Here is a 22,698-nt window from a genome sequence, read left to right as displayed (position 1 = left end):
GATATACTTCTGCCTTTGCAAGACTAAAATTAGACAAAAGCTCTAATAGTAATTTAAATTGGCATTTAACAGTATCAGCTCTTGTTTCTCCTAAGTCCTAACCATTAGATCAAGGGACCGAAGCTGGTACAAGACAGGAAAGCCAGTAATAAAATTCAAATGCATTTACGAAATTTGCAAAGGCAACTGTTGATGAGGGATAATGCCAATAAAATTCAAATGCTTTTACGACATTTGCAAAGGCAACTGTTGATGAGGGATAATGCCGGAAAGCCAGTAATAAAATTCAAATGCATTTACGAAATTTGCAAAGGCAACTGTTGATGAGGGATAATGCCAATAAAATTCAAATGCTTTTACGACATTTGCAAAGGCAACTGTTGATGAGGGATAATGCCGGCATTATACATCTATCTAACAAAGGCATTTCCATCCATTCAACATACTCAAACAACAGTACATATAGCCCACGAGCATGATTTTGTCTCCCCCTTAATTGTCATTAACCAAATTAGCAGAATAAGGTACTTATCAAATGACGAAATCAACTGCTAATACAGTTAGAACTAAAACATACTTCATACTGTGCAACAAAATATCAAATCCTGCTTTAACCTAACAAATTGACATTAGAGGTACGGTAGGTAGCTACACTGCCTCCAAGTCTAAGCGCATCTTCGTCCTGTCACAAACAACTAGTCTGCACTGAAACTTCCTTGATTTTCATGGTTTCCAGCCTTGAATAATGTTTAACACTCTGAGTTTAAGCACTGCCTCCATATTCCTAATCTCTGCGACATCTTCTTTTATCAATTTTGCTGCACTGGATTCCCCCCTGCTGCTGCTAACTCTTCTAACTCTTGCAATGCTGCCAGAGCAATTGCTGGCGATTCAGCATTTAAGCATGGCTTCAGCGCATTCGCTGCTTCCTTGATTCTTGATTGCTGCCAATGTTTTCAAAATGGATTATATCAACACAATGGTACAAGAGTGGATTAAATTAAAATACTACTTGTCTGACAGAGACTTACCATGTGTTCAAGTTTCCCCTTTAGTTCTTCATAGGCCACCACCAACTTGGGGTCCGAAACTGCAGGGGATGTCACATTCTAGGAAACAGGATATTTGCACAGATTAAATTGGGAATAATTCAAATATGTGAAAATAGTTGCAAAAAACTCCAATGCGTCAGATCTATCATTGCCATTTTCCATCCCAAGCCAAAGAAAGAATAACAAAGTTGAAAGAAAACCTTTCATATACAGAGGCAATTTCCTATTGGTTCAAGACCACTCTCTCAAACAGAGATAAATATTCCTTTTTTTTCATTGGTAAGCATCATCATATCTTCTGTGTTAATTTATTTATCTATCTACCCAATTTTATTTTTTTTGCCAAGTATAAATCATCACTATATCTCATAGATTCCAAATCAACAAATATTCTTTTTATCAGTAACCAAACCAACAAAATATTCTTTTTATCAGTAACCAAATCAACAAATATATGTTCTGCTCATTTTGTATGAAGTATAGAATTCATGCCGTCCTCCCATCCTCACCCTAACATATTCAAATAAAAAATCTTGTTTCATTTCAGCAAGAAACACTACAGTTTGCCAATGTTTTTAGGCAAAGTTAAAGCAGAGATCGAGAGGTCATCTTCTCTTCCCCAGGAAAACAAATACACACATGTTTGCCACTTAAGCTTTCACATGTACAAAACTGGGAACACCGGAATAAAACGCCAGAGAGACAATGAGTTTCAACAGTTTCAAATATGAAATAAACAAAAGTTACACGACAGAAAATGTTGTTGGCAGCAAAGGTAAAGAATGCGCTGGCCGCTGGAGGCTTAAAACCAAAAGACAAGTTAGGAAATTCAGTTATCCAGAGACCAACTTCCACATATACGGAGTAATATACTTCTTCGCTTCAGTTAATTTCAATTTATTTAATTGCCAAATTAGAGGAAATTTCCTTTGAAGCATTCAAGTAATCTATAAGTTAGTTCTTTATAATCAATTGTCACCTATCTCTACTTTTCACCCAAGCTAATTGTTTCTTCCTCATTCTCGTGCTCTTCTAATAACCAAGAAGCCGTGATCGAGCCAATACTAAGCAACAGTGAAAATGAAAATACACGACAGTGAATTTTACATATAGCTGTTAGAACTTTTTTTTAAGGAAAAAAGGTGTTACCCAACTTTATTTCTATTTCTCATCCAGAATGGATACTCGATAGCTCTATTTTGAAGATCATCAATTAGTTACTAATTATATCGTGAGATATTATTTCCACTAAAAGTTAGGTGACTGTACTCCTCCTCTAGGGAGCGTCACATATTAAATTTGTACAGTTTTTGCCTTCCTCATTCTCTTTAATTGTACTTATATACTAATCACAACCTATATCCAAAAAATAGACGATGCATGATTACCTTTCCATTTTTGGTTCATTTATTGTTTCTACTAATCAAGCTAAACAAAACATGATCCAGGGAAAAAGAATTCAACACTTCTTTTACTTCCCATAATTTCCTCACTCTCACAAACTGTATTCATGTACTAATTACCACCTATATATGTTTTAAAAAATGGGCAATAATTAATATCTTTTCTTTTATAAGGGATAATAAATAATATTTTGGATCTTTTACCTTAATCTATAGTAAAAAGGAGAATCATAATATGGCTAAGAAAGGAAAGAAAAAACTAAACTAACATCCCTAGTATTATTATGCAACCACAAAACTTCCCATATTTTTATGCAAAAAAGCACAAATACCAAAAGATAACCCCGTGTACTATGGAGATCCTACACAAATATTAGCTTGAACAATATTTCCAATTGCGTTAGGTGTTTAGTTTTGAAAAGCATGAGGTATACCCGTAATTAAATATATTACAATATAATTACTAAAAACAAATTAAAATTACAAATAAAGAGTTTATATGTATTTAAGTTTATCAAATTTAAGAAGATAAAATATAGGGATAACATCATTATATTTGTGTACAATTTTCAATGTCTAAGGGATATAAGTGTAAGATTTTAAAATAAAGGGGTGTAGTATATGTAATTGAGTCACATCATAGAGGAGTTTAGTGCAATTTACCCTATAAATATAGCCTATAGCAAATGTTTTAGCACCTTTATTCTCCGAATAATAATGAACCAAAAGACCAACAAATAGGTGCTAAAACATTTGCTATAGGCTATATTTATAGTGTAATGAACCAAGAGACCAACAAATATCACCATTCGTGGTTCCTTCCCTGCTGGTTTACAGCGCAGGTTGGGTGCAATCACCACTAAGGCACTAACGCATAATGAGATATTACGGGTCTATTTGAAAAGCCATCAGGTAATTGGAATTGATGTAATTACTAATTACACAACTGTGTAATTACTTGTCACAGTGTAATTGTAATTACAAGTTTCTTGTTTGGTTGCATAAGTGTAATTACAAAGTTCGATTAAATTTTAAATAAAGTAATTATCAAAATTTAAAAGTTAATATTCCCTCTATTCAAGTTTATGTGAACTTATTTCCTTTTTGGTCCGTTCCAAAAAGAATGACCTCTTTCTAAATTTGAAAACAATTTTGCTTAAACTTACAATTTTACCCCTTAATGAGAAGACGCAAATACTCTGGCCCCTTTTTGACTTGTTTAGGACCACAAATTTCAAAAGTCTTTCATTTTTTCTTAAACTACGTGATCAGTCAAACATGTTCACATAAATTGGTAAATTGGAACAGAGGGAGTATAATAAATATAGCCTATAATTTATAAGTATTATATTTGGTATTTAATATATATTTTCTCCGTGAATATACATTAATTAACAATCATATATTTATAACAAATATTGTAAACATATATATATATTCCAAATTAATAATATTTAATTTAGATACTTAACAACAACAACAACAACAACCACCCACTAAAATCCCACTAATGGGGTCTGGGGAGGGTAATGTGTACGCACACTTTACCCTTACCCCTAGCCCGAAGGAGTAAAGAGATGTTTCCGAAAGACCCTCGGCTCAAAAAGACAAAAAGGAGACAATATTAGTATCACAACAGCAATCATAAGAAAAATAGGAACATTATAAAATCCAGAAGAAAGATGCAAAGCAAAGGGAGACAATATTAGTATCACCACAACAATCATAAGAAAAATAAGAACACCGTGAAATCTAGAAGAAAGATGCTTACAAAAACTAAAAACATATGTTCCATAAGAACATCATGGAATTCATGTTTGATAAAATAAATTAATATTTATAAATATAATGTCATAACATTATTCAAATATTTGATAAAATTAATCTATCAATTCTAACTAAAAAATGAAGAACATGCAATGTGAGCCAATACTACTAAAATAAGTAAATTGGAACGATGAATATAACACAATTTCAAAATCCCACCAAAACAATAGCTTACCTTATGTCAAATTCTAACGTAATAATAGTAAGTTCCAAAACTTAAGATTAGGAAACATAATAAGTTTATAACCACATTCAACAACGAAATTTCACTTTAATTGCATCATTCATTATATGCCAAGTTTGTTATTGACTCATTATTTCTAATATTAGGAGGTGTAGCTTCAAAAAATAAAATAATAAAATAAATAAAAAATAAAATATAGGCAATTACATGAAATCACAAGAAGTAAAGGTAGAGAAATAAAAGATAAATAATGTACAAGGAAAAATATATTTTAAAATTTCAAAAGAATTTAAATGTAAAAATAAATTTAAAAAGTAAAATAATAGAAATAAAAAGTTATAAAGAAAATAAATTAAAATAAAAACAGAAAAGGAAAGAAACTAAAATGCAATACCACCAATTCTTACCTCCCATGAGAATTGGAGAGTGTAATTACACCCAATTCTATGATGACCAAGTAATTACTTGGCCAAATAAACATGCCAAACTGTGCAATTACACTCAATTACACCCAACTCCATTTCCATGGTGGCTTTCCAAACAGGCTCTAAATAAAGCAAGTAAATACCATAGTAGTAGTTATACCTTTCTAGGTCGACCCAGAGGTTTTCCAGAAAGCTTCCTGGGTCTCTTAACAGTAGGAGCAGCGGCTGCAGCGCCGTAAGATTTTGGAGGCCGTCCACGTCGCTTTCCGAGGGGAGGCAGAGCCCCATTATTTGTGACACCGCCACCACCAACAGCATTAGGCAAGTTTTCCGTATCAAAAGCAGCAGCAATAGGCACATCTGTAACACCCACAGTAGCAGCAGGAGGTCCACTAGACCTTGGTGGCCGTCCCCTTCGTTTAGGTGTTGTTATGGCTCCCGGGACACCACCAGCTGGAACATTGGTCACATTGGCACCAACAGAAGGAATATTTGCGACATTGGCACCGCCATTGGCAGCAGCAACAGCCGCATTCTTCCTGGGCCGACCTCGTCGTCCAGGAACAGAATTTTTCCTGGGCCGACCTCGTCGTCCAGAACCCATAGCTGATCCAGGAGCAGCATTAACTGTCACACTCTTAGGAGGACGACCAGGTCTCCTCTTACTACCACCGCTCTGGTCCGGTAATTTGGGTTCCACCGGTTTAACCACAGTGGAACCATCCTTACGGGGACGACCTGGTCGTCTCTTTGCCGTACTCTCTTCAGCTCCCGGTGCCGGAGCCAGCCCAACAGCAGGATTCTGAACTCCAACAGGCCCATCAGCTAGCCCAAGAGAAACAAACACGGATTCAGCGCCAAGGCCCGCATAATTTTGGCCTTCAGGAGTAGCATAGGCCTGCGTCTGTGGCTGGGTCTGGAACTGTTGCTGAGGTTGGAGTAATGGGTCGGGCTGGAACTGTTGTTGAGGTAAGTACTGGGGCTGTTGTTGGATGAGTTGGAATTGAGGTTGAAACTGGGCTGCTTGCTGCTGTTGGGCTTGAAGTTGGGCTTGAAGCTGGGCTTGAAGCTGAGCTTGGAATTGGTCTTGAAATTGGACTTGAGCTTGGACTTGAGGCTGAGCATGAGGTTGGGCCTCAGGCTTGAGCTTAGGAGGACGACCAGGTTTCCTTTTAGAAAGAGAAGAAACATCAGTACCAACACCGTTGGAATCGGCGTCGGCGGAAGGAGGCGGAGGAGCAGATCCAGGTGGTCCGGCGAGCATGTAAGAGTGTTTGACCATAGCAAGGTAACCACTGTTCTTCAAACGCTTAAGATGGTGAGTCAACAGGGCCGAGTGATTCGGTGGAAGATTTGTGTAGACTCGGTCTATGTACTTAGCTATGGCTATCCTGCTTGACCCATCCCTCTCCTTTAACGCCGTTATCGCCGCCGTTATCATCTGTCACAGTTGAAAAAATAAATCAATCCTTTAGTCAAAAAAGAAAGAAAAAAAAAACAAACTCACAAAATTTCTTCGTATCGTACCTCAGCATAAGGCGGGTGGGTAGGCGAAAAGGAAGGGGCAGGGGGAGGGGGTTGAGGAGGGGTAGGGGTAGGAACATGGTTTACAACTTGAGCTGAGTTAAACGTCGGTGATTCGGTGGTCGTCGGTAGATCCATGGATGGGTCCATCAGGGCATGTATGTAATTTACAAATAAGCTTTGTGAAGATACAGAAATGGTGAAATTCAGAGGAGAAATCCAAGAAAAGAAAGTGGGTGTATAGTATAGAGAGAGAAAATAAAGAAAAATAAAAGGATTAGATGGGTATTTGGGGAAGGAAGAGATTTGGATTGGACCGTTGGAGGCGCGGATGCGTACAATCACAGCCAAAAAACCTAAGGGGGTAAGATCGGATTTAAGATGACAATTTTTGCGGATTTAAGTTTTTAATAAAGCAATTGTGTGACCTGTGTCCTTATCTGCCCCCCTTTTTAAATTATGTTTGCATCTGTTACTTTCTGTATTTTCGTTTTCACCCCTCCTGACTTTTTATTGCCTTTTTGGACCACTAACTCAAATTTTCTCTTTATTTTCTTTCAAATAGTAATGACTTAAATTTGAATCTACTTTTTTTCTTTTACTGACGGAATTTCAAAAAGTTTCTAAAAAAAGAAATGCGTAGGCAAGTGGACTGTCCTGAAGGAAAATGAATGTAGGCTTTCGAGTTATGACTGTAATGACAACATTTATTAATGTGCTTCTCTTGGATTGCGAAAATGTATTAGTACCATCTAATCAAAGTTAGCTGGAGTAATTCTTTTAACTTAAATATATTTATAGTAAAACTTTGACTTTAACACCCTAATGGTGTTGGTAGGAGCCAAAAAAAGGAGGGTGTTAGGAGGAGGACGAAGAAGAGGAATAAAGAGAGAAAAGAAGAAAGAAAGAAAGGATGACGAGAAAAGGATAGAAATGATGGAGAATTATAAGATCCACAAGTTGCACTTGTACTATATATTATTTGGAAAACAATTCTTTAAGTATGTGTTTGGATAAAATTTGAATTTATAGTTGAAAAAGTCTATAGAAGTTGATTGTATTTGGAAATTGTTGCATTTTGACAAAATAATTATGATCTTTGATTGTAAGTGAAAGTTAAATGTTTTCAGAAAAAAATTCACTTGAAAATTGAAACGAACCTCTAAGCGATTTCAACTAGAAATATTTACTATTTCAATTGAAGTTCAAATTATGTCTTAAACTTGTCAAACAAATTTCAAGTTGCAAAAAGCGTAAACGGGGTCTACATAGTTCAAAAAGTAGTTACTCCTTTTTTTTTTTATGTAGATTTTCTTTTAACATAAAATTAAAGAATCATGTTTGCATTAACACTTTAACATAAAATGCAAAAAAAAAAAAAAAAAAAATGTGTGTTGAATCCAATCATTCTTTTAAACGACGGGATATAGAGGAGGGCCAAAGGTGAGACAAATGCGAAGCTGTGATTGTTCCAAGTTCCAACATTTGCCAACTCTATTGGCCTTTTCTTATTTTTCATAATATCACATCTCTCGATTGATGTATCAAAATTCTATCTTAAACAATGTACTATTTTGTTTAAAGCTCACATTTTCCGTGGGAAGGAAGATGAAGAAAATGCTTTACCGGGAACGGTAACTATCTGAGAAGACACATTTAAGACTTGCTTTCAAATATATATTACTTAAACTAGGAGTAGTTGTTATAAGGTATAGTTCTTATTCTGGAATTATTTTGCAAGCAAATGAAAATATTTATTTGTTATCTTTGTTTAAAAAATATTTTTCTTAATAAAAAGGACCCGGAGCTATTTTCATTTGTTTGCAAATGATGTCATTGCGCAAGGGACAACTCTGTGATCACAAAATTGCAATTCAAATCACAAGGTTTATAAATCCAATTTGTTTCCCACCTCTTAATTAGTTAACATGTCTATCTCCATTATCATTGTATATGGATACTACTATAAGAAGATTACATCATATTATAGAGACTATTTATTTAAGAAAATAAATAAAAATAAGTTGAAGAATAATTTAAGTTTGTAAAGACTGATATACCCCAGAACAATATAAGTTACTACTAGTAAATATTATGCCAAAAGTATCAAAAGGTACCATAATGGAGCTATCACGTGGCCAAGAAATCGAAGTAGAATATTACTATATAGTCTCATTTTGTAGAAACTTTTAAAATCTCAACCCTTATCTAACGGCAAGCAAGTGTATTCTAGTCTCAAGTTGGTCGTGTTTGGGGATAAATTTAATTTACCTTATGATATCAACTTTTGTACATACTTGAGTCAGTTTATTAAGTTTCAATAAAGTTAAAGGCGGAATACCTAAAATAAAAAACTTAAATTTGGCACGAATTATTAGTTACAAATTCTAAACTATTCGTGATCTTAATTACCTCCCTCAATTTGATCTTTTGAGAGTCATTATCCCCTGGACGCTGATGTGGCAAAGAGTGTGGGTGTACTCTCTTTTAAGCGAGTGGGAGTGAATAAAAATTGAAAAATAAGCTTTCAAATAAATTATTTTTTAACTTTTAATTGTCATATAGTCATATATAATGATTTATTTGTTACAACTATGTATTTCTTTTTGCTTTATCTTAATATACAATGTGGACTTTACTCTAACTTTTATTATTTTTTATTTCTTCTAAGATATAATGTCTATTTGTTCCAACTGCATATTTTTTTTTTGTTTTTGGCCGAATTTGTAAAATATTTGGTAGGAACTCCCATCACTTTAGCCAAATAAAAAACTTTTAGCAAAGATAATATCTTGTTAGCAAAAGTACTTTTGGGGAGAAACAGTTTATGTTTGACTAATTAATTTAAAAAGCACTTCTGAGCAGCAATTATATTTGGTCAAACTTTTAAAAACTACTTCTAAGTATATTTTTTTCAAAAATACTTTTGAAGACAAGCTAATTTTTCTGCTTCTTCTAAACTGCTTCTGCTTCTTCTCAAAAATAATTTTTTTTTTTCAAAAGTTTGATCAAACATTTTAACTTTGAAAAAAAAAAAAATATAAAAAAAAAGGTACTTCTTGGATTGAATAAGCTTGCTCGGCTACGAGTCAAAGTTTTTTGTGTGTGGCGGGAGGAGAGTTATTACCCTTTTAACAGTTGCAGGGTTTAACGGTCATGATAACTTACTTTAAAGTTTAAACAGGCAGCCTATAATAAATGCAAATGATACAATTGGACAAAGTGTACAAAGTTTTATGGAGAAAGTCGAGGAGAGAAAGTCGAGGAAAAGACCAAAACAATATATCTTCTTTTAACTTTAGAATCAACGTATACATATTCTTTCACATAAACCATTAATAGTATATTTACTTTAACAAAGTGGTGCACTTTTAGTCATAACACTGAAAAAAGCTCAAAAACATACATTATCTTTGGCTTTAGACTCAAAGTCATACATATTCTTCCACATGGAGCATTAATAGTCCATTTACTTTAACAAAGTGGTACACTTTTAATCATAACACTAAACACATTTTATTTTTTAACAAAAATATAAGATCTGACAAAATATTCGTTCCCTTTATTTTCTTGTTTACCGAAAGAAATAAAGATGAAAGATTTATCTAAGTAGCAAATAGTAAATATACATAAAATTTATAAACTATTTATCTATTTACTATACGTAAAATATACATTTTACTAAGAAATGTTAAACACCGTTAATTTTTATTTGCAATGATTTTTATCTAGATAACCTCAAATGGTATCTAGATTTTTTTTATTATATACATAATATTTACTATACGTTGACATAAAATAAATATACGTAAAATCATTGCTGAGAATAAAATAAGTTTTATTACTAAAATAAATATACGTAATATATATTTATTAGATTTTTTTATTTTATGGGAGTAAGCGTATAGTAAATATACATAAAATAAAAATAAATATTATGTTTACTATACGCTGACTCCTGTTGACATCATTCATGATTTCTCACACCTGTTGACATATGGGCATAGTGATGCATTTGTTTTACACGGGTTATCTAGAAAGAAAATAAAACATCTCATTTATTATTGAAAGGATTTTGAAAAAATTATTGTTTTCAAACTTATTCATATTTTTGGCAACTTCGGTAAACGATTTGGGTTTTCACTGATGTACTTGAAAGGAAGAACTATTTTTAGAAATCATGATTTAGCTGAGCATTTTATTTCTGAGTTACTTCTGGTACTACTTGTTTAAGTTGCTATGAACTACTGTTGATTATTGAAGTTGGGACACGACCTTGGTAAAAGCTCGTCACTACTTTCAACCTAAGGTTAGGTTTGTTACTTACTCAATACATGGGGTCGGTTGTACTGATACTACACTTCTGCACATTGCGTGCAAATGTTGGATGTTGTTGTTGCTCTGCTCGATGGTTGCCAGATTTGAAGATGTACATGCGTTCCTATTGTAGCTGCATCTTGTTCATGATAGCCTTAGATTATAAAAACTCTGTTTATGTACTTTTCAAATAGAAAATGTATTTACCTCATATCAGCTTTGTAAATTCTATTCTTAGAAGCTCATGATTTGTACTACCAGTTCTTGGGGAATGTATAAGATTAATTTTTTTTTCTTTCTTTACTTAAATTGCTTTAATAATTATTATTGAAATTGGATAGTTGAAAGTTGGCTTACCTAGCGGGTTGGGTTATGTGCCATCATGACTAGTTGGATTTTGGGTCGTGACAACACGTATATAGAGACTAGTACTATATTAAAAGTACGAAGACACTTAGCGAAATATCGGTCGCCTTTTTTATCCCCTTAAAATAACTTTTATAGTGGTCAAAATTGTAATTTTAATTGGTTTCCTAATATTTAGGATTAAAATTCCATGAACTTTTTATTTTTAATCTTTCCTTATTTGAACTATGTATCAATTCCTAATATTTAGGAATTTAATATCTTTCCTTATTTATATTATCAATTAATTATTTACCTAATATTTAGGACTTTGATTACTAATTCTACTAATAGGAATATTTTTAGGTTTACGAGTGACTTTTGCCTAAATTTTAAAGAAACCAGCCTTAAATCACCTTTCTTCCGCAACTACGATGCTATTGAAACTTTACTTCACAGTCAAAACATTTGATTCCTATTAGGATATTACCACATAATTTTAACATTAAAATAATTTCTGCCACATTAATAGCTTCATAAAAAGGGCTCATGTTTTGGACACTCTTTCACTGAAAAATTAATTTTAAATTCTGCTTAATATTTCTGAAAATTTTAAATTATTGACTTTTGCAATTTTTTGACAGTCTATTTTAAACAATGTATTTAACATGTTTCATGATTAGTCACCGTAGAACTGTCACGTTATTAGGATACTTGGAGATAGCATTATCGTAAAATTTTAATTGTCGGTTGTTTAATTATGTTATTTCTATATATTCTACTTTTGGTTCTTAATGTATGTATTTTGGATAAAGTTTTGTACTTTAATTCTATGGCAAGGATGACTTTGTTTATTTGAAGATTTGTAGAGACTAAATAGTTCAATAAAAAAATATATTTAATAAGCAATTAGAAAAAAAATTAATTTATACTCAGTAATATGCTTCTCTTCATCGGATATTTTTGCACAATATTTAAAAATTATACTCAACAATTATTAAAAAATATAGCCAAAATTAGTTAAAAATATAAAGGAGAATAGAGAAAGGAGGAGATAGAGATAGAGAGAGAAAGAAATTGTAGCAATTGTAGACAACGCAAAAAATCACAATAACACACCTTTCCTAAATAGGGTCAATACTCTATAGTTTTCAGAAATTCATACTATATTATCTAATCTTATATTTTTTTTTACAGATTGTATACTTTGACATGGGATACACACTTAGTATTTATTAATTTGAGGTACACGCGCATGAAGGCCCTTGAGAAAATATCGTTCGTCTTTTTTACCCTTAAAAAGTAAGTTTTTCATTAGATAAAATAGTCATTTGAACTTTCTCCTAACATTTAGTAATTTTAAATCAACTAAAATTTTGAACATTAAATCCATTCCTTATTTGAATTCTATAATATATTTTTTTAAAACAAATAAAAAATAGAGAACGATTAAGCATACCAAGCATTGACCGAAATATCTATAAATTAAATTAAAATCCATTCAATCATGAACAACCAAACTCATGTGCAGCTCTTTCAATAAGTTTGTAGTCCTATAAATCTTTACCGAAGGTAAGAGTACTAATGTCTTTTGGATGATTTCAGAATTCATCCTAATTGACAGAGAATAAATAAAAACGTAGCTATTATCTATTGTTGGGTTGAATTATTCTTTGCCATAGAATTATAATCTTTTATATAATCTAATTATCTTAATAAAATTAAAAATTAAAATAGAGAAAGACCAAGCAGAAAATTATATCTAAAGTCAATAATAATGGTAGAGACTCCTTCGATTTTTCTTTTTCTCAATTGTAGATTTATAGGTGGTCATGAAATTAAAACTAATTAATTTTATGTAATTCAATTATCTTAGTAAAATTTATCTATCTATCTATATTTTACAAAAATAACCTTATAATATTAAGCATAATAACTCATAATAAAAGGACGTAACGGAATTATAGATATTAGTCTTATAATCCTATTAGTTTTAAGATATAATAATACACGCTAGAAATCTTACATGATTGCCTTTAGGAACCCTTTTTAGTATTATTACTTTCGGGCAGTCTAATTCATATAAAATCGAACAAGTAAATATCTTTAGTCATGTAATCCTATTACTTTTAGGATATACTTCTTAAAAATTCATATTACTAATTTAATTTGAAAAGTTATTATAATGTCATATTACTAGTTTAATTTGAGAATGTATTATATTGTCCAAATTCATAATACACATATTAAAAAGAAAATTAAATATATAATAGAGATGTTACGAACAAAATGTTCAATTGATATTTGGTTGGAAGAGTAAGAGATTACGGTACTCTAATTTATTCAATTTTGCGCATAAATTGAAAGTAAATAAACTCCAGTCGTACTACAACTAACATTAACTTAACAATATAAAATTGGTATTATTATTGTATTATAAAAGTTGATAACATCTATTGATTACACTTTATTATTTTAGTAGATGATTTGAGTTAGTTTCATATTTTTATAAATTGTGTATGTTAAGTTATCAAGGACAATGAATAGCAACTAACAGTTTGAATTAATTAGTAATATTTAGTTGCTGTATCCGAATAATTTGTCTGATTTTTTAAATTATAAATTTTACCTTTCATGAAGGATAACATATAAATATTTTTTGGCTGATATGTAAATTGTTGTACACAATTCATGTATATATGCGTTTTGGAATTGTATCACATAAAAAGAATTATTTTGTATCTGGTTTAAGGAACTAATATTCACGAAGAAATAACAAATTACTTTATTAAATTTGTTATCTTCTAATATGTGATTCGGAATTGTATCACATAAAAAGAATTCTTTTGCATTTCGCTCATGAAACTAATATAAGGAGGAAATTAAAAAAAAAACGTCTGATCAAGACAAAAGTAATACTTATCTAACACGGAAGTTTTTGAAGGATAAATTTAATTCTCATAGAATTATACAGTGATATCTTATTACTTTACTTTATATAAGTGGCTTGCTTTGAAAAACGCAATGAGTTCTTATAAATTTGTGATTCTTCAGTTCTAGAGTTGCTGTAGAAGTACACTTTTCTGCACGGCAACAAAGAAGGTTTTTGGCGTTAAATTAGTAAAATTCACTATTTTATCGCAATTTTGTTGACTTCATTGTTAATTACAAATTTATCCTAAATAAAGTTATCGAATTGCTCAATATTTTAAGGTTATTTTGGTCAATTAATTATTATAAAAGCAGGAATACAATGTCAATTTATAAAAATAACCTTATAATATTAAGCATAATAACTCATAATAAAAGGACGTAACCGGAATTTTAGATATTAGCCTTATAATCTTATTAGTTTTAAGACATAATACTACACGTTAGGAATCCTACATGATTGTCTTTAGGAATACTTTTTAGTATAATTACTTTCGGGCTGTCTAATTCATATAAAATCGAACAAGTAAATATCCTTAGTCATGTAATCATATTATTTTTAGGATATACTTCTTAAAAATTTCTATTACTAATTTAATTTGAAACCGTATTATAATGTCCTATTACTAATTTAATTTGAGAATGTATTATATTGTCCAAATCCATTTAGAAAGAAGAGAGCCTATATCTATATTATTATAAAAGCACAAATGTTAAAACGCTAAATGTTGAACGACCAAAATATCCTCAAAATATTGTTTGACTTTTATGTCCTTTGAAAACTAAAGTACAAATAAGTTTATATCGGATAAAATTTTAATTACATTTAAATTTTAATAGTATGATTGCACTAGAAATCTGAGTTCTGCAAAAACTATACAACAACAACAACCCAGTATAATCTCACTAGTAGGGTCTGGGGAGGGTAGTGTGTACGAAGATCTTACCCCTACTCTGGGATAGAGAGGTTGTTTCCGATAGACCCTCAGCTCCCTCCCTTCAAGAATTCCCCACCTTGCTCTTGGGGTGACTCGAACTCACAACCTCTTGGTTGGAAGTGGAGGGTGCTCACCACTAGAGCAAAAACTATGATTTCGAATATTAAAGTTCAGCCAACTTCAAAACTATTTTTGGGACTTTGAAACCAATTAGACCTCTTCATTAATTTTATTACATAAGAACTACGTATTCTTTAAAATACTCGATAAATGATTGAATTATCAAAAAACAAGATAATTCAATAACGAGTGTGCTCTTAAATTTACTACTCTCTTACGCTACCATGTGAAAATTTGCAATCTACTCTTGAGGCTCTTGAAAATTTATATGCGGTAGGCGAAATCTCAACTTTCTACTATTAGTTGTACTTACTATCCAAAATAATTAATATCTACTACTCTCTTACGCTACCTTATTGTTTGAAATTAGAAATTCAATGAGAATCTTAAAAGATAAATCTAATTTGTTTATTGGTAGACTTCTTACTAAAATAAGAGTTCTAGAATTAATACTAATAAATAAATAGCAATTAAATTTTTTATTTTCCCGCAAAAAATATCTTTATATGAAGTTATAGAAGAAATTTCTTTTTAACTTATCTTAATTGTAGCGAGAGATATACGTGCAAAACACGTACATAGAGACTAGTTATTATAAAAGCATAAATACAATATTAATATACCAAAATAGCCCTAAAATATTAAGCGGGAGAACTCATAAGGAAAGGATATAACTACAATAATCTATTTTTTAGACTATAATACCTTCTATGCTAATTTTTAATATTTAAAATTAATTAAAATTTTCTATTAAATTCTTATTAAAAATATATAGGAAGGTTTAATAAAATTAATTTCTTAAGAATCCTACGTATTGGCAATACATCACCACTCCATAATGTCCAATACCAAGAAAAAATAAAAATAATATTAAATGTATTACATGAAGAGTTGAAATTGAGAGGAAAAAAAATACACCCACGATAATATATTTTTATATTATATTTGAACCATTTTTCTACTCAAATAATATATTTTTTATTAATTTTTCGTGTAATATTAAAAAAATATCCAATTACTGTGATGACCCAAAAGGTCATCTTATGTTTTAGAACTTGGATCTGCGCTCTTAAGCCTTAAAAATCTCATTTTTACCCTTCTCGATTTGCGTGCACAGTCCGGACAGGTTTCCAGAAAGCTTTTATGTTGAAAGCTAATAAAAATAAAAAATTTTGCCTTAAAAGTTTATTTTAGTTGATTTCGGTTAATATTTTTGATAAACGGGCCCGTATCCGTGCTTTGACGATCCCGGTGGGTCCGTATCGAATTATAGGACCTGGGCGTATGCCCGGAATCAAATTCGGAGGTCCCTATCTCAAGTTATGAATTTTTGATGAAAATTAAAAGTTTAAAAATTATTTATTTTTAAGAATTGATTGATATTTGGCATTGTTAGTATCGGGTCCGTATTTTAGTTTCGGAGCCCGGTACAAGTTTGTTATGATATTTAAGATCTGTCTGTGAAATTTGGTGAGAAACGGAGTTGATTTGACGTGATTCGGACGTCCAGTTGAGAAAATAGAAATTTTAAAGTGTTCTTGAGAATTTCATTTGATTTGGTGCTAAATTCGTAGTTCTAGGTGTTATTTTGGTGATTTGATCGCGCGAGCAAGTTTGTATGATGTTTTTAGACTTGTGTGCATTTTTGGTTTGAAGCCCCGAGGGCTCGGGTGAGTTTCGGATAGGCTACAGAGTGTTTTGGACTTGGGAAAAATCTGGTTTTCTGCAGATTCTGGTGTCTGGCATATCCTTCTTCGCGTTCGCGAAGGTCCTCTCCTGAACACGAAGAGTAAATTGATGAGGCAGGGATTTCTTCTTCACTAACGCGAAGTAATGGGGGCGTTACCCTTCGCGAACGCGACAAGCCCATCGCGAACGCGTAGTGTTAGGCACTAGGGAGTGGCAGACAACTTTTTCTTCATCGCGAACGCGAACAATGACTCGCGAACGCGAAGACCAGGGAAGGGTAGCCTACGCGAACGCGAGCTCTTTCTCGCGAACGCGAAGACTTGGCAGCCCATACTCTTCGCGAACGCGAGAGTACTCTTGCGAACGCATTGAACACTATCGCCCAGCACTTAACAGAACCAAAAAACGGGATTTTAGCTAAAAATTCATTTTTCTCAAAAATGAAACGGTGAGAGGGCATTTTTTAAGAGTCATTTCTTCCCCAACGAATTGGTAAGTGATTCTAAACTATTTTTTTTCAATTACCCATTACATTTCTTGATTTTTCAACCTAAAATCTAGAGTTTTCATGGTAGAATTAGGGGTTAGGGTAGAAACTATGGATTTCAAAAATTTGGAGATTTAAACCTCAATTTGAGGTCGGATTCCAAAACCAATTATATATTCGGGCTCGGGGATGAATGGGTAAATAAATTTTGGTCCGAACCTCGGATTTTGACAAAGCGGGCCCGGGGTCGATTTTTCGACTTTAAGGAAAAAACTTTGTGAAATTTAATTTATGTAATATAATTGATTCCTTTAGCAATATATGATATTATTGAGTCATTTTTAAATAGGTACGAGTGGTTTGGAGGTGAATTCCAAAGGAAAAGCTGTGATTGAGAATTAAGTGGCCTTCGGAGCGAGGTAAGTGTTGTGTCTAACCCTGACTTGAGGGAATTAGAAACCTTAGATTATTTGCTAAGTGAAATTCATGTGAGCGGCGTATATGTGAGGTGTCGAGTACTTATGCGCCGCCAATTTACCTGTTTTCCATGTTTCTCAATTTTCTTATATTGTCACATTCCTATGCCAAATTGCTACGTGTTATACTAGTGTTGTTCAATTTATCGTTCTTACCATGTTTACGGATTTTTTTTGGTGATAATTAAGTTTTTATTTCAAAGTTGAGATTGATATTATGGAACCAAATATTGAAGTAAGGTTTGTACTTGTTATTCTATCTCCCCGTTGTTATTTATGCATTACATTATGGTAACGGAGAGTGTTAATGCACGAAGGGTGATGTCGTGCCATATTGTGACTGTTAATGCACGAAGGGTGATGCCGTGCCATATTGTGAGTGTTAATGCACGAAGGGTGATGGCGTGCCATATTGTGAGTGTTAATACACGAAGGGTGATGCCGTGCTATATTGTGAGTGTTAATGCACGAAGGGTGATGTCGTGCCATGATATGAGAGTTAATGCACGAAGGGTGATGCCGTGCAGTTTCTATTAATTTTATGGTGAGATTGAGAGTAAAAGCATGAAGGGTGATGCCGTGCATTTTTCCTTACTGTATTCACTATTCCTGTTGATTCATGGTATATTGACTGCTCCGGTGATCATTCTGTTGTAGTTCTTTATCTTGTATTCCCCTCAGTATGTTCCCCTCCCGACATTCCCTGTTTAGTTCTTTATTTATGTTATTTGCATATACACTGTTAAATTATATAGGTTGATTTGTAGGTGCCTTGCCGTAGCCTCGTCACTACTTCGTCGAGGTTAGGCTCGACACTTACCAGTACATAGGGTCGGTTGTATTGATACTGCACTCTGCACTTTCTATGCAGATTTTGATACCGGCTTGGGTTGATCGAGATTTTACTATTGGTCCGCTGTCAGGAGACTCAATGTAGATCTGTCGGCGTTTACAGACTTTAAAGTCCCCGTCTATCTTTTCTGTTCTACTGTTTCTTTCATTCAAGTAGTTGTATTTCTTTCTAACTATTACTTGTAGCAAATTCTAGAATGCTCGTGAGTTGTGACTCCAGATCCGGGTGGTAGTAATTAATAAAGTTTTATGATATTCCGCACTTATTATATTTCATCTTAGTTAATTATTGTTATTTACTGAATGGCAATAAGGAATTGGTTTAATAATTCTCTAACGTTGGCTTGCCTGGCAAGTAAAATGTTGGGCGCCATCACGGTCCTGTCGGTGGGAAATTTCGGGTCATGACTGTTGGTATCAGAGCACTAGGTTGCCTAGGTCTCACGATTCATGAGCAAGCTTAGTAGAGTCTGGAGGATCGGTACGGAGACGTCTGTACTTATCTTCCAGAGGCTACAATGTTTAGGAACAAGTTTCACTTCTTTTCTTCTCTGTCGTGAGATTTTGCTTTCTCAATGCTGATTGAACTCTTCTACTCTTATTCTCTCGCAGATGGCGAGAACATGCACCGCTTCCTCAGCTGAGCAGCGGCCAGAGCCTCCAGTGACAGCTCCTACGCGGGGCAGAGGTCGAGACTGAGGCCGTGCCAGAGGCCGAGGCAGGGGCAGGGCTCAGCCTAGGGCCCGAGCAGCAGCCCAGCAGTGGAGCCTCAGATAGAGCATGACGAGGTGGTTCCAGCCCAGACTGTTCCTGCCAGATCTGCTCAGGTTCCGGAGGGGTTCATTGCTACCCCAGTACTTCAGGATGCTTTGGTCCGTTTGGTGGGCCTTATAGAGAGTGTGGCCCAGACTGGCACATTTCCCATGACACCAGCAGTCTCTTGGGCTGGAGGAGGAGTCCAGACTCCCACCACTCCCACTCCGGAGCAGATAGCTCCCTAGTATCGGGCTCCAGCAGCTCAGCCGGTCGGATTAGTTCAGCCCGTTATTGCGGCACAGGTCGAAGATGGGCCAGCTATGTCTTCTGAGGCTTTATAGAGATTGGATAGGTTTACCAAGCTCCTTCCTGTTGTGGTGCTCCTTCAGAGGTTCCCCAGGAGTATATTGACAGCTGTCACGAGGTTCTACGAAACATGGGTATAGTGAAGACCAATAGGGTCAATTTTGCTGCATTTCAGATGACTAGTTCTGCCAAGAAATAGTGGAGAGATTACTTGTTAACCAGACCTGTTGGGTCGCCTGCTCTTACTTGGGACCGGTTCTTTCAGCTCTTTATAGAGAAGTTTCTGCCAATCACATTGAGAGAGGAGCGTCGCCGTCAGTTTGAGCATCTTCAGCAAGGCAGTATGACTGTTACTCAGTATGAGACCCGTTTTATGGATTTGGCCCGTCATGCTATTCTTCTGCTTCCCACCGAGAGAGAGAGAGAGGGGGTGAGGAGGTTTATTGATGGACTTGCTCAGCCTATCAGATTGCAGATGGCTAAGGAGACTGGGAGTGAGATTTCTTTTCAGGCGGCTGCTAATGTCACCAGACGAGTCGAAATGGTTCTTACTCAGGGAGGTCAGGGGTTTGATAAGAGACCTCGTCATTCCGGTGAGTTCAGTGGTGCCTCATCTAGAGGCAGGAGTACTTTTGGTAGAGGCCATCCTCCCAGGCCGTTTCATTCAGTGCTCCAGGCATCCCACGGTGCCTCAAGTGGCCGTGGCCCTCAGATGCATTATTCCGACCAGTTAGCCTACGGTGCACCACCAGCTTCTATTAGTGCACCTCCACTCTAGAGTTATCAGGGTGGTTATTCAAGTCGACAGGGTCAGTTTTAGGGTCAGCAGTCACAGCAGCCGAGGTTATCTTATACTTGTGGTGATCCGAGGCACATTGCTAGATTTTGCTCTCGGGCAACGGGCAGCTCACAGCATCAGAGTTCTCGTGCCATGGTTCCGGCACCAGTTGCTGCACCACCTGCTCAGGCAGCCAGAGGCAGGGGTCAGGCAGCCATAGGTAGAGCCTAGACTATTAGAGGTGGAGGTCAGGCTGTTAGATATGGAGACCAGCCAGTTAGAGACCATCCCAGGGACGTAGTTCAGGGTGGTAGGGCCCAGCCCCGGTGTTATGCTTTCCCAACCAGGCCTGAGGCTGAGTCATTTGACGTTGTTATCACAGGTACTGTTTGAGTTTGCAGTAGAGATGCTTCAGTTCTATTTGATCTGGGATCTACTAACTCTTATGTGTCATCCTATTTTGCTTCCTATTTGGTTATGCCCCGTGATTCTTTGAGTGCTCTTGTGTATGTGTCCACACCAGTGGGAGATGTTATTGTTGTAGATCGTGTTTATCGTTCATGTGTGGTCACCATTGGGAGTCTTGAGACTCGTGTAGATCTTATACTTCTTGACATGGTTGATTTTGATGTCATACTGGGTATGGATTGGCTGCCACTTTATCATGCTATATTAGATTGTCAAGCCAAAACGGTGACCTTAGCCTTGCAGGGGTTGCCTTGATTAGAGTGGAGAGGGGATCTTGGCTATTCTTCCAGCAGGGTTATCTCTTATGTGAAGGTTCGGCATATGGTCGAGAAGGGGTGTCTAGCTTATTTGGCTTATGTCCGCGATTCTAGTGCGGAGGTTCCTTCTATAGATTTGGTGCCGGTTGTTCGTGAGTTTCCAGAAGTGTTTCCTGTAGACCTACTGGGGATGCCACCCGACAGGGATATTGATTTCTGCATTGATTTGGCTCCAGGCACTTAGCCTATTTCCATTCCGCCATATCGTATGGCCCGCCAGAGTTGAAAGAACTGAAGGAGCAGTTGCAAGATTTCCTTGATAAGGGCTTCATTAGACCTAGTGTCTCGCCCTGGGGTGCTCCTGTGTTGTTTGTGAAGAAGAAAGATGGATTGAGAAGGATGTGTATAGATTATCGGCAGTTGAACAAAGTCACAATCAAGAACAATTATCCATTGCCGAGGATTGATGATTTATTTGATAAGCTTCAGGGTGCCAAAGGTGTTTTCAAAGATTGATTTGAGATCTGGCTACCATCAGTTGAGGATCAGGGCATCCGATGTTCCTAAGACAACTTTTCAGACTCGGTATGGGCATTATGAGTTTCTAGTGATGTCATTTGGGCTGACAAATGCCCCAGCAACATTCATGGATTTGATGAACCGAGTGTTCAAACCCTACCTGGATTCCTTTGTGGTTATGTTTATTGATGATATCTTGATCTACTCCCACAGTCGAGAGGAGCATGAGCAGCACCTTCGGATCGTTCTTCAGACTCTGAAAAATAGCCAGTTATATGCTAAATTCTCAAAATGCAAGTTTTGGTTGAACTCAGTTGCTTTCTTGGGTCACGTTGTATCAGTAGAGGGTATTCAGGTGGATCCTAAGAAGATTGAGGCAGTTCAGAACTGGCCTAGACCCACATCAGCTACAGAGATTCGTAGTTTTCTGGGTTTGGCGGGCTATTACCGTCGATTTGTGGAGGGGTTTTCATTCATAGCAGCCCCGTTGACCAGACTGACACAGAAGGGTGCCCCATTAAGGTGGTCAGATGAGTGTGAAGCGAGCTTTCGGAAGCTCAAGACTACTTTGACCATGGCACCGGTATTGGTGTTACCCACAAGTTCAAGATCTTATGCAGTATATTATGACGCATCTCGTATTGGTCTGGGTGCGGTATTGATGCAGGGTGGCAAGGTTATTGCATATGCTTTACGGCAGCTAAAGGTTCACGAGAAGAATTATCCTGTTCATGACTTAGAATTGGCAGGCGTTGTTCATGCGCTGAAGATTTGGAGGCATTACCTCTACGGTTTCTCGTGTGAGGTATGTACTGATCATCGTAGCCTTCAGTATCTGTTCAAACAAAAAGATCTTAATTTGAGGCAGAGAAGATGGTTGGAGTTGTTGAAAGACTATGATATCACCATGTTGTATCACCTCGAAAAGGCCAATGTAGTGGCCGATGCTTTGAGTAGAAAGGCTGTGAGTTTGGGCAGTTTCTCGTATATTCCGGTTGGTGAAAGGCCATTAGCTGCAGATGTTCAGACTTTGGCTAATCAGTT

At 35.1% G+C, this 22,698-nt stretch overlaps 1 protein-coding gene across 1 annotated transcript; it reads right to left on the bottom strand.

Annotated features, from left to right (window-relative positions):
- Positions 1-320: 320 nt before the first annotated feature.
- Positions 321-6,832, bottom strand: LOC104121273 (uncharacterized). Its single transcript, XM_009633226.4, has 4 exons — positions 6,419-6,832; positions 5,052-6,332; positions 1,032-1,109; positions 321-944 (listed from the first exon to the last, which is right to left on the bottom strand). Exons 1-4 carry the CDS (start codon positions 6,563-6,565, stop codon positions 810-812), a joined length of 1,641 nt encoding a protein of 546 aa, XP_009631521.1. The 5' UTR covers positions 6,566-6,832; the 3' UTR covers positions 321-809.
- Positions 6,833-22,698: the final 15,866 nt, after the last annotated feature.

This window comes from Nicotiana tomentosiformis, chromosome 3 (assembly GCF_000390325.3).
Source record: "Nicotiana tomentosiformis chromosome 3, ASM39032v3, whole genome shotgun sequence".
Taxonomy (NCBI): Eukaryota; Viridiplantae; Streptophyta; class Magnoliopsida; order Solanales; family Solanaceae; genus Nicotiana; species Nicotiana tomentosiformis.
Note: the sequence above shows the minus strand (reverse complement) of the source record. Positions and strands in the feature narration are given on the sequence as shown.

Excerpts from the sequence above, each read along its gene's own strand:
- LOC104121273 (XM_009633226.4), bottom strand. The coding sequence starts at position 6,565 with ATGGACCCATCCATGGATCTACCGACGACCACCGAATCACCGACGTTT. Across the intron at positions 6,333-6,418 it reads CCCACCCGCCTTATGCTGAG|ATGATAACGGCGGCGATAAC; the intron begins GTACGATACGAA and ends CAACTGTGACAG. Across the intron at positions 945-1,031 it reads AGGGGAAACTTGAACACATG|CAATCAAGAATCAAGGAAGC; the intron begins GTAAGTCTCTGT and ends AAACATTGGCAG.